The sequence below is a fragment of the Triticum dicoccoides genome, chromosome 7B (assembly GCF_002162155.2).
Source record: "Triticum dicoccoides isolate Atlit2015 ecotype Zavitan chromosome 7B, WEW_v2.0, whole genome shotgun sequence".
In the NCBI taxonomy this organism is placed as follows: domain Eukaryota; kingdom Viridiplantae; phylum Streptophyta; class Magnoliopsida; order Poales; family Poaceae; genus Triticum; species Triticum dicoccoides.
This window is the reverse complement of record NC_041393.1, coordinates 545,339,792-545,352,130: the sequence shown is the minus strand read 5'-3', so window position 1 is coordinate 545,352,130 and position 12,339 is coordinate 545,339,792. Positions and strand designations below refer to the sequence as shown.

The 12,339-nt window shown below is 45.9% G+C and overlaps 1 protein-coding gene across 1 annotated transcript; it reads left to right on the top strand.

The window, feature by feature from the left end:
- The first annotated feature begins 224 nt into the window (after positions 1-224).
- Positions 225-1,708, top strand: LOC119341860. The gene has a single exon (XM_037613710.1). It carries the CDS (start codon positions 268-270, stop codon positions 1,453-1,455), a length of 1,188 nt encoding a protein of 395 aa, XP_037469607.1. The 5' UTR covers positions 225-267; the 3' UTR covers positions 1,456-1,708.
- The last annotated feature ends 10,631 nt before the right edge of the window (positions 1,709-12,339 follow it).

The window sequence follows — 12,339 nt, the reverse complement described above, 5'->3', positions numbered from 1 at the left end:
GATCTGTGTCTCAAAAAAATCAGTTCACACTGATCTCCATTTTCTTTTGGGAGGGCAACAGTGATCTCCATTCAGAAAGATAAGTTCACAGTGATCTGCTTCTGGGCTAAGCTCAGCCCGTTTGAGAGCCGCTACCATTCCACAGCCCAGAATTCTAGTACTACTAACTACGCCTATCTCCATTCCTTTTCTTTTCTCAAGGAAAAACAAATCCCCATTCCAACTCTCCCCGAAACAGAAACACCAACCTCCCCTCGGCCGCCGACCATGGCGGATGCCGCGGCCGCGGCCGCAGGAGCGACGCCTCTCCTCCGCAACCTCCCTGAAGAGATCGTCCTCTGCGAGATCTTCGCCCGCCTTGACCCCAGATCCCTCATCCGCTGCCGCGCCGTCCGCCGCGCCTGGCGCCGCGCCACCTCCACCCGCCGCTTCCTCCTGGCCCACCACGCCCGCCAGCCCGCCCTCCCCATCGTCGCCGACAACGGGTACCGTACCTTCCTCGCCTTCGACCACCGGGCCGCCGCCGCCGACGCCCAGTTCCACACCGTCGCCCGGCTTGACGAGTCCTTCAGTCTGGAGCTCTGCTGCGACGGCCTCCTCATCGTCGCCAAGTCTGGCATGCTTGGCAATCGCGCCCGCCTCACCGTCTGCAACCCGGTAACGCGTCAGCACGCCTCCCTCCCGCCCCTGCCGGACTTCAACATCCTGGGGATGTACCTACACGGACCTACCGGCGAGTACCGGCTGTTACTGCAGTGGAGGGGCGCAATGGACTGGGGGGACGACAGTGACTGTGACTCGCCTACAGGCAAAAATGGCTGCTATGTCTTCGCGCTCGGATCCGACCAGCCCCCGAGGTACATCGGGTTGTCGGAGCCCAAATTCTCGTCGGCTTACTTCCACGGACCTGCCAGGGTGCGTGATAGCCTGCATTGGTGCCTGTTTTATCGCCCAGGCGAGAACCCACTGGAGGATTGTGAGGCTGGAAGGGAACTGGTAGTATTTGACACCACAGCTGAGTCGTTTAGGCAGATGCGTGCTCCAGCTGATCCCGCCAAGTCATTCATCTTTGAGATGGATGACATGCTTGGCATCTATTGCTGTAACAAGGCTGCTGAAGTTGTTGATATATGGGTGTTAACGAACTACGACAGTGGGGTTTGGGACTTAAAGTACCGAGTTGCATTGCCGATCACAGAAATCAGGGGAAAGCTTGAAGGCCATGATGGTGAGGGCTATTGGTATGCGACCGTTGCTTCGGGTGGTGGTGACATGCTCTTGATGGTCAGTTTTGGTTTTTGGCTGTTTTACGTTGACACTGATGGCAAACTGGTTGCTAGCTTCCAAGACATCTATCCCTCTAGGCATCGGCTCAAACAAACTCTTGTTCCGCATGATTTCTTCAGAACAGTAAAAGGTCAGGCTGTCGACGCTTCACCTTTCGTATCCTCGTGAGTTGCGAATGTCTATGTATTGGATCAAGTATGGGCCTGCTGATTTCTTCTTTTTGTGTCGATCAGAAGTGACTGCCATGTGGTTGCATGAAACCTATGCTTGTTTCAGACTTTAGATACCATTTCGGGATGAAGTGACTACTGCTTGTGTTGATGCTAAAATTACCAAGCCTTTTTGTTCTGCTTTTGAAATATTGTCGAGCTCATCCGCCTTATGTCTCTATTTTCTTGGGCTGAGGACATGCTTTATTCTATATTCATCTAGTGTTCTTCTCCATACTTGATATTAAGCATTCTTTATGCCTCACATCACTGTTTCTTGAACTGAAGAATTGATTGATTTACCTCTTGATCTAGTGGTCTTCTTAATAGTCAATTTTTTTGTGTGTTTGCTGTTTGTACCCTTTGTTGTAGCTGGCAATGAGAAGAGGCAGGTTTTACTCCTTGCTGACTTGAAGCTGCACCTGTCTTCTAGAATACCTTGGAGCACAACTAATTTAGTTAAATGCTTGCATGTTGCATCATAGTCAACTTCTCAATGAATTGTTCTGTTATAATTCAGTTTTCTTCATGCATCTACCACCGTCAACTGTGGCTGTCTGTTGCTGGTTATAAGTTAACTAGCATACGAGCTCAGTTGATGTGATGCTCTTGTAAATTAAAACTTGGCTTATGCAGGATCATGTATTGGATTGTAGGCTTGTAGGAGATGATTGATGGCCACGGAGCCATCTTACGTGTGTCTGTCATGATAGCTTGGAGCAGATCTATTTATTGCAGGATTTAGACATGTTTTACTTTAACAAATCATTCCAAATCCTTTTGATTTCTTGTGTAAAGAGATTTTAGGCTAGGTTTCAGTGTCATATTTATGCCCTTTGCCCAATAGCTAATAAAATAATCAGAGAAATGATGGACATGGTTAGTTAGGTCTTACAGAGACTAAGCTCACCACTATATCGAGAATTGGACATGTCTGTAGTAGTATTGTTCTACAAAAGTCTGGTACCGCAGTCCTGAAAACCTATGAATATCTTGTTGCATTTTTCTGTTGCACGGTTTGCAATTATTACCTATTATTATTTCAATTCAATTGTTAACCATTTTGGATAGATGCTTCATGCGAAGCTTGTAGCACAAATGCTGTTGATAACTTCTTTGGCGGTGCTGTGCATATAAAAGTTCCGGGCACAATTTGCTTTTTGTTGTTTCTACATGCGTTTGGTAGATTCAGATGTTAACATATTTCTGCGGGCAGGTGCTGTACTTTACAGCTAGTAACATCCTGTTCAGAGCGCACAGACGCGCTGTTTGGACTTCGGATCATACTATGAAACAGAAGTTGTTTAGGATTGAGGGCATGCTTCATTCTGTTTATCTAGTGTTCTTCTCTTGCTGGTCAGTTTTGGTCATTGGCTGTTTTACGTTGACACTGATGGCAAACTGGTTGCTAGCATCCAAGATATCTATGCATCTAGGCACCGGCTCAAACAAACTCTTGTTCCGCATGATCTTTTCACAACACTAGAAGGTTACGTTGTGGACGCTTCACCTTTAATCAGACGGCTGTTGAGTGAGGCGGTGCTTCTTAATGGCCTAGTTTTCGTATACTCATGAGTTGCAATGTCTATGTATTGGATCAAGTATGAGCCTGCTGATTTCTTCTTTTCGTGTTTATCAGAAGTGACTGTCATGTGGTTGCACGAAAGCTATGCTTGTTTCAGACTTTAGATACCATTTCGGGATGAAGTGACTACTGCTTGTGTTGATGCTAAAATTACCAAGCCGTTTTGTTCTGCTTTTGAAATATTGTCGAACTCATCCGCCTCATGTCTCTATTTTCTTGGGCTGAGGGCATGCTTCATTCTGTTTATCTAGTGTTCTTCTCCGTACTTGATATTAAGCATTCTTTATGCCTCATATCATTATTTCTTGAACTGAAGAATTGATTGATTTACCTCTTGATCTAGTGGTCTTCTTAATAGTCATTTTTAGTGTGTTTCGTGTTTGTACCCTTTGCTGTAGCTGACAATGAGAAGAGGCAGATTTTACTCTTTTCTGACTTAAAGCTGCACCTAACTTCTAGGATACCTTGGAGCATTACTGATTAAACTAAATGCTTGCATGTTACGTCATAGTCAACTTCTCATTGAAGTGTTCTGTTATAATTTAGTTTTCTTGATGCATCTGTCTATTGCATCTACCACCTTCTACTGTGACTGTATGTATTCTGGTTGTAACTAGGATATGAGTGCAGATTGTGATGCTCTCATAAAATCAAATTTGGCTCATGTAGGATTCTGTTGATTGTAGCAATGTGCATTTGTGGGAGCTGATTGATGGTCAAATGTGGGGCCATCTTACGTGTGTCTGCCATGATAGGTTGGAACAGTTTTATTTCTTGCAGGATTTAGACATGTTTTACTCTAGTGAATGATTCCAAATCATCTTGATTTCTTGCGTAAAGAATGAGATTTTGGGCTAAGTTTCAATGTCATATTTCTGGCCCTTTGCCCAATAGCTAATAATCAGAGAAACCATGGAGATGGTTAGGTAGGTCTTATGGAGACTAAGCTCACCACTATATTGAGAATTGGACATGGTTGTAGTAGTATTGTTCTTGAAAAGACTGGTACTGCAGTCCTAAAAATCTTGTTACATTTTTCAGTTGCATGGTTTGCAATTACTACCTTTTATGATTTCAATTCAACTGTTAACCATTTTGGATAGGCGCTTCATGCGATGTTTGTAGAACAGTTGCTGTTAATAACTTCTTTAGTTGTGCTGTGCATATAAAAGTTCCGGGCACAATTTGTTTTTTTGTTATATCTACATGCATTTTGTAGAGTTAACATATTCCTGAGGCAGGTGCTGTACTTTACAGTTAGTAACATCCTGTTCTGAAGCATTCTTTATGCCTCATGTTACCATTTCTTGAAGTGAAGAATTGATTGATTTTACTTCTTGATGTACCCTTTGTACCCTTTGTTGTTTCCTGTTTGTACCCTTTGTTGTGACTGATAATGAGAAGAGGCAGATTTTACTTTTTGCCTACTTGAAGCTGCACCTGCCTTCAAGAATACCTTGGAGCACAACTAATTAAATTAATGCTTGCATGTTGCATCATACTAGTCAACTTCTCAGTGAAGTGTTCTGTTGTAATTCAGTTTTCTTCATTCATCTATCTATTGCATCTACCACCGTCAACTGTGGCTGTCTTTGCTGGTTATAACTAGTATATGAGCGTAGTTGCTGTGATGCTCTCGTAAAATCGAACTTGGCTTATGTAGGATTCTGTATTGGATTGTACTATGAATGTGCATTTGTGGGAGCTGATTGATGGTCAAATTTGCGGCCATCTTACGCGCGTCTGTCGTGATAGGTTGGAACTGTTTTATTTCCTGTAGGATTTAGACATGTTTTACTCTAACAAATGATTCCAAATCTTCTTGATTTCTTGCGTAAAGAATGAGATTTTGGCGAAGTTTCAGTGTCATATTTCTGACCCTTTGCCGAATAGCTAATATCAAAGAACTGATGGAGATGGTTAGGTCAGTCTTATGGAGACTAAGCTCACCATTACATTGAGAATTGGACATGGTTGTAGTAGTATTGTGTTCTAGAAAAGAATGGCACTGCAGTCCTGAAAATCTTGTTGCATTTTTGTGTTGCACGGTTTGCAATTATTGCCTCTTATTATTTCATTGATGTTAATAACTAATTTAGATGTGGTATGCATATAGAAGTTCCAGGCACACACATTTTTGTTGTGGTTGTTTCTACATGCGTTTGGTAGATTGAGATGTCAACATGTTTCTGAGGGCGGGTGCTGTACTTTACAGTTACTATATCCTGTTGAGAGCGTAAAGACGCGTTGTTTGCTCTTCGGGTCATACTATGAAACGTGAGTGCTTTAGGATCGAACTTGATCTGAAGAGCTTGAAATGTGCCTTTGATGCTGCAACGGAAGTGGGTGCGCTATTGAACAGCAAGTACATGCGCAACTACTGAATGAACAGAACACTACTGAAAACATGGAGATCATTGTTTTCAGTCTTACATAGTACTACCTGGTACTAGTGTTATTTCAGTGGCCAAAAGTAATTACCAGGCTACCTCTACCTGTATTTTAAGCAAAAAATTAGTATTTGTGATGTTTGTAAAAAATGAGCGTAGAAACCGGTATTTCGGTCAGTGAAGTTCGGTTTTATAGCCAGTTCAGTTAGTGAGAAGTGGTAAGAACAAAAAATGGCGGCCAGAATCAAGAAACTGTTTGGTTTTTGGTAAAATGCAGAACACATGGTTAGGTTGCGGCGCTAGAGCGTAGGCAGAGGAGTTGTACGTCCGGGACCTAAGGCTTATTGCCTGATTTGTTATGCTCGCCATGGTTGCCGTGGTGGAGCAGCTAAGGCGACCAACAATGGTGTGCCATCGGACTGGAGAGCTGGGTCGCGGGCGGAAGGCGACGCCGGCACACCCTCCCTCTGTGTCCAGCGACACGTCGCAGGAGGTGGGGAGCACATCGGCGGCCCGACGAGGGTAATTCAACTATGCCTATGCGGGCACCTAGTCGTTGGATGGAGGCTGTTCTTCTGCCTGGAACAGTGGCGTGGTTTGGCCGCTCCTGATGTTGGATCAGCGGCTGTACTGTACTGTACCGTCAGTGTTGTCCGCCATTATTCGTGAAGTAGTACTAAGTTGCTGGAGTCATTTCAGAACACGCAGCTCAACCATGCGCCAATTCACAATAGTACTTCTTGTCGCATTGTGCACACAAGCTACGAACAGCCCGCATCTCCAAGGCATTGCTTAAGTTATCCTCATCGATTAGCGTGATCCGTCGATGGTCTCGGCCAAAGGGGCATCGTTGCAGCAGAACAACCAACCCTTTATATTATTTTACATAAAACAAATCAGCACGGCATCGCCCGTCCGTCGATTTTTTTTTTGAGGTGAACCCGTCCGTCGAATGAGGTGCAGTCTTAACCAATGGAGCCCGACGATTCGCGCCCGGCCCAATGAAATTATCCCCCCAAAGCGGCTCGAATCAGTCCAAGCGCGCCCTTTTCGCATCACAGCTCAGCACGCCCAGCTCCGGCCGATCCACACAAAATGATCGCCACCGCGCAGGCCATTTTAAAACGCCTCGCGGCCAGTGGAATCACAGGCTCGCAGCGTGCTGACCTTAGGGAACTCGACAAATCCGCCATGGGATCCCATAATCGCCCCCGGCTAACCCCGCGACGTGTCCCGGCGAGGAGTATTATAGTGGCCGCAGCGGCGCCGTGCCGTGCCGCGGGGGCGAAGCCCATGTGCGCGGCACCGGTCCGGGGATCATTAGCCCCGTCCAGGTGCACCGCGCCCCGACAAAGGCGTGGCCTGGAAAAGCGCCTTAAACCCGGTGATCAGGGGCTAATCTTCGCTGTCGTTGGTGGGTTAGTTTAATTGCTTTGCTCTTATCCTCGGCGCCGCTGTTAGAGCTGGCCATTTGGCAGCTTGGGGGAAGGAGGGGCGTGGGGGTTATCTTGAAGCTAGATATGGTCTAAATCTACCAATTCGACGTTCACAAACCCTCAAGATTTGATGTGTACGTACGAAAGGTCATACAACAGGTTTTCTCAATTCTCTCTAGGCCTCTCTCTCAACCCTAGCCGCCGCCAAGTTTCTCCCATACGACGTCGCATCGATGCCCCTTCGCATCCCGGTTCGATGGCCTCGTCGGTGGGAAGAGGAGTGGGGGCGTCTTTTCGTTCTTTTTTCTTCTTCTTAAGTTTTGTTTCCCAGCGACATCGACGACGTGGCGGCGATGGAGTATTTGAATAAGGTCTCTCCAGTCACTTCCCACCTCGACGACGTCCGATCCGGCGTCGGCCAATGGCCTATGAGAGTTTGTGTCTCTAGTTCTGTTGGCTCTCTTCAAATCTTGGCAGTTAGTGTGTCTCAAATGGAGAGCAATTGGTTGGCCATTAGTGCGACGACTTCGACATCTTATTCTGTGTTGTTTTGCGACATGTCCCGATTTCTCCAATCATGTGCACCCGATGGTGATGGACTGCAAACCTATTTTGCGTGGGATGATGCTCCAACCAATGCTTCTTCAACAACTTCTAGAGGATGAGTGGTTATTGTGGTCTTTATGTCAAAGGCGTTTGCAGATGTCCCTTTCTTTACTGTTGGTTTGGTGTAATTTTCAATCTCCCAAGGGCAGTGTATCATCGAAGGAAGAAGGCGAACATGTTTTTATTTTGTACTGGTTGATCTATGTTTAGTTGTTTCCTATTGTACTGGCAATTATTTTCCTTAATAAATATCACATATAAGATGTCTATTAGTGTTTCCTAAAAATAGATTTAATCAGAGAACTAAGTGTGGCACCCTGGCTCAGAGAAATCGGAACGCCCTGTATTCTAGTCCAGAGATCGAGGAGAAGTCTTCTGGAAAACGGCACTGCTTAGCATAGAACAAATCAGCTCTTTATTACAATCTATATGGATACAGGGGGATCACATCGGCACGGCGACACTACGCCTGCCATGGTTGCTCTATGCAAGCAGCAAAACAACACGAAGCAACAAAATAACTCTAGCAGCAAACGACGACGACGGTGATGAACTCCACTCCGCAGGGACTCTGGCTGGAACGATTATCCTAGCTCGGAAACAAGGATCCATGGCAAAGAAGCAATCAAATCCGGCATGACCTGTAAACTGGCATGACACGCTAGGTCAGTACATTGAATGTACTTGCAAGCTCACATCAAAGCAATCAAGACAAACAACATCATGACAGTTACAGGCTAAACAGGGATTAACATGATACTATCAGAACAACATGGCATGAACAAAATGAACACGATACAACTAGAACACTACGAGCATGGCATGAACATATGAACATGATGATACTAGCATGCAACATGACGACACTATCATGCACCAACTTACTCTGCTCGGGGTTACCTCGTAACCATCACATGCATCACTTACCACCGCGGACATCACACGATCATCTTAGGATCCAATCAATCTTGCTATTAACCATACCGTAGTAACCATTACATGACCACAAGGAGCTTGATCTGTACCCACGATTCTCGCATAACACCACAAATATCCATCAACTCGGTATCCATGATACCACTGTGATCCTCTCATGATCACATAAAGATCAACCAACTTCTCTCATCATCGAACCGGGGTTATTATTAATCAAGTTATTATTATTATTGTTGACCCATAGTGTGACCTACTACGAACTGGGCCCATATCCACGGGCACGGTTATCGATTGATTATACACACACTCTGCAGAGGTTAGTACACTGTACCCACACCACGAAACCCATGGCCTCGTGGTCCCATTCGGATGGACCAAAGGCATTCCGACAAAACCGATCTATTTCCATCACACCCTCCCAGCCACCCTGACAAACTCCCCTTTGGGCTAAGTCCTGGGTGGCCCCGTGTCAACTCATGATACCCAACAACCACCGTCATGGCAAAACAAAAACGGTCCCAAACGGGGACATGTGCATATAACCAAATTCGGGCTCACACGCCTTATGCGGTCCTACCTGGCCAAGGTAGCGCCCGCGCATAAACTTCCCTAGTTGGAGGCACCAGCGAGAGGCATGATAATAGACCTAGTTAGGACCCCTCGTAAGGCAAGTGTGGCTGCACTGGTCAGCTTGATTTGGTGGCACCATGACTCAGCCAACAATTGTTCAAGTTCATTTAAGTCCGGTTAAACTTGAATGCAATAAGCTGAGCCATATTAAAGTAACACGATGCACTACAATGCATGGGCATGATATCAACATAAGCATGGGGGTGCAAAATAATCAACGAGCATAACAACAATGAAGCATATATCCAAATGAGCATGGCATGCTGACGAGCATGAATATCAGAAGTATAACACTACTCATAAGCATAGCATGACCATTAGCATAAAAAACATGCAAGAGCATATCAATAATACTACCAAGTAAGCATATAACCAGCTAGATGCAAAGGAAACATGCATATCAACGGTACTGGATAACAGACGGTAAGCATGCATCAGAACGAATATCACTACTACCAACATGTACTACTACCAAGCATGACATGTAACAATAATACAAGCAAGAAGTACAAGATAACAAGATGCAGAAGATCATAGCATGAAGGTGAACACATATCTATAAGCATTACCGAAATAACGATAGCAGTAGCAGACAAACAAGCACTTATTAAATGTTCAAGTAGAAAACCAAGGCTACTGCATGGCTATCATGCAAGTGGTTGTTGTGGCTTGCCTGGAGATGAAGAATGCACCGGGGAGAAGTGCGGAAAGCTCTCGGGAGGAATCGCCGGAAAGGGTTCTCCCTAGGAGGGGGCTGATTAGGGGCAAGAGCATAAAGGTCATTTTCAAAATGTGAACACATCATGAAAATGATAAAAACAGAACGATCTTGACGAGATGAAGATGTGGGCGTTGGAATCACCTCATTAGGAGTTAGGAGCAAAAAGTTAGGAGGGGTTTTCTGCCAGGGACCCATCTGCAAGAAAAATCTTTACAAACTGGGCTTGGACAGAAAACCGAAAGCGCATTCCAGGAACTACGCTTTCGAGATAGTGAAATGTATTTCTGACCGAAGCTGCAAAACTTTACACTTTCACTGAAAGGAAAGCGTATAAGAGAAACTACGCTTCCACTTGCCACGCTGGCAGGGGCGGGGCTAGGCGCCTGGGTCCCTGACATGCGGGTCCAACCGCCTTGACTTGTCTCTTCTAGCCCCTTCTTCTTCGTCCGACGGGCGAACGACACAGAGGCGAGGCCGGCCGGCCCGACGAGGATTTCCGGCGATTTCAGGCACCACCGACGATGCTCCGGCTATGGACGAATTCAGCATGGAACGACGCGTCCATTGGTACCCTAGTCGGTCAGCGACGTGGACTGAGTCGACGGCGGCCCCGACACCGGCGAACAACAGAGAAGAATGGAGAGGGACTCGTGACGGGGAAGCGCACTAGTGATGGATGAGTCCTTTGGAGGTGGTGGATCGGAGGAAGATGGCCAAGGTCACCGGAATCTAGGAGGAGGCGAGCAGCGGCCGTGGCGGTGATAGGTGGGAAGGAGAGCTCCTGGAGCTCGAGCGAGTGAAAGGGAGGGTAGAGGAGGATGGTGGAGACGATGAAGTGCTCAGGAGGCTACGGAGAGGTTTATATATAGGAGAACGCCAAGGAGGTGGCCGTGGACGCGTGGCCACGACTCAGGCGTGCCCGCGTCCGCTTGTGCGGACGAGCTCGGTCGGCGGAAGGCGACGAGGAGGTATAGGGAGGGTTCACGGGGGTAGAGGGGGCCAAAAGGCACGGGGAGGAAGACATCGCGGCGCGAACAGAGGCTGTCGGGCACTGTTCGCCCGTGGGCGTGCAGCGGCGAGCGCCAGCGAGCGAGCTGCAGGTGGGGGAGAGGGGTCCAGGGAGAAGAGGATGATGAGGCAGAGCTGCTGGACACGCCCGTGCTCGCTGAGACGCCGAGCAGGGGAGGGCCCGAGCAAAATGACGTTCTTGACACACTCATTGCATGCCAAAACGGTGGTCACCGCGCAGACTGGCATGGTACGATGCAACGAGATGGCAAACATTGTCTGGGGTGTTGTCCCTTCTTCCAGGAGCAGAGAGGAGGTGATGGATCAAGCGGAGGAGCTTTGGATCGATGGGATTCATCTCTGGAACATTGCTGCAGCAACTGGTTGATGGATACTGAGGAGAGCAAAGATGAGATAAGAACAGGAGGTGATGTCTGGGATGCTTAGGGTCGAAGGAACAATCATCCTGTGAAGTTTGAAGTGATTTGGACCACTAATTAATACACTTGCTTAACAACTGCATAATCTGGTCCAGAATCAAAAACAGGAAGTAGCACTCACTAGGAGTGATGGATTGAGCTTAAAATGAACATGGAAGGATGATTTGGGCATATGAGAGTGCAATAAAAATGTCATGCCATTTGGCCGAGCCAAAATGGCACTTCCTTCATAAAGCACCTCTCTAGACAAAATCTTAGGAAAAATCCTGAGGAAAAATGTCTAGATGAAATGAGCCCAAATCTTATGAAGATGGGTTATATAGATAGGAGAAGGTCCTGGAAATTTTTCAGCAATAATGAAGCAATATAAAATATACTTGCTTCACAAACTAAAAATCTGACCAGAAACAAAGAATTGAAGGTGTGCTCACATGGATGGATAAAATGAGCTCAAATTTGGTGGAGAGCTATTATGTGATGATATTGAGGTCATGCAAAAACTTCAGCTCATTTGGGTATGCCTAGCTTATACCTCCTTCACAAAGTTTCTTTCTGGACAGAAACTTTGGAAAATTGCTGAAAAATATTTACTAGGCAAATTAAGTTGAATTTGTCATGTGGCAATGATATGGACAGGAAAAGGTGTCCAAAAAGTTTGGGGTCAAATGAGCAAAGATAAATAGCACTTGCTTCACAAAGTGCCATTTAGGACAGAATAGGAACGAAATCAATTGAGCACGATGAGGAACATGGCAAATGAAATATTTTGCCATATTTGAGGAAGATATGACCCAAGCAATTTATGAGAATTACTTTGAAATTTTAGGAGTGCTGGAAATATTGGTTGCTTCACAACCTAGGACAGACAGGGTTATTCCTTTAATGGAAAAAGGAATATTCCCAACAAAAAGGATATTGAGGTTGGTCCAAGAATGAAATTGCAAGGTCTTGGGATGGATATGAGGATGACAAGCCACTCTGGAAAGAAAGAAGTGGTCATCTTCTTCAGTTTCTAGACCACATAGCCACGGATAAAGAAATCTCAAGCAAAATCCTCAAAAAATTAAAAGAAAAGAAAGGGCAAAAAATCA

What these genes read in the sequence shown, in the direction of transcription:
- LOC119341860 (XM_037613710.1), top strand. Translation starts at nt 268, where the DNA reads ATGGCGGATGCCGCGGCCGCGGCCGCAGGAGCGACGCCTCTCCTCCGC.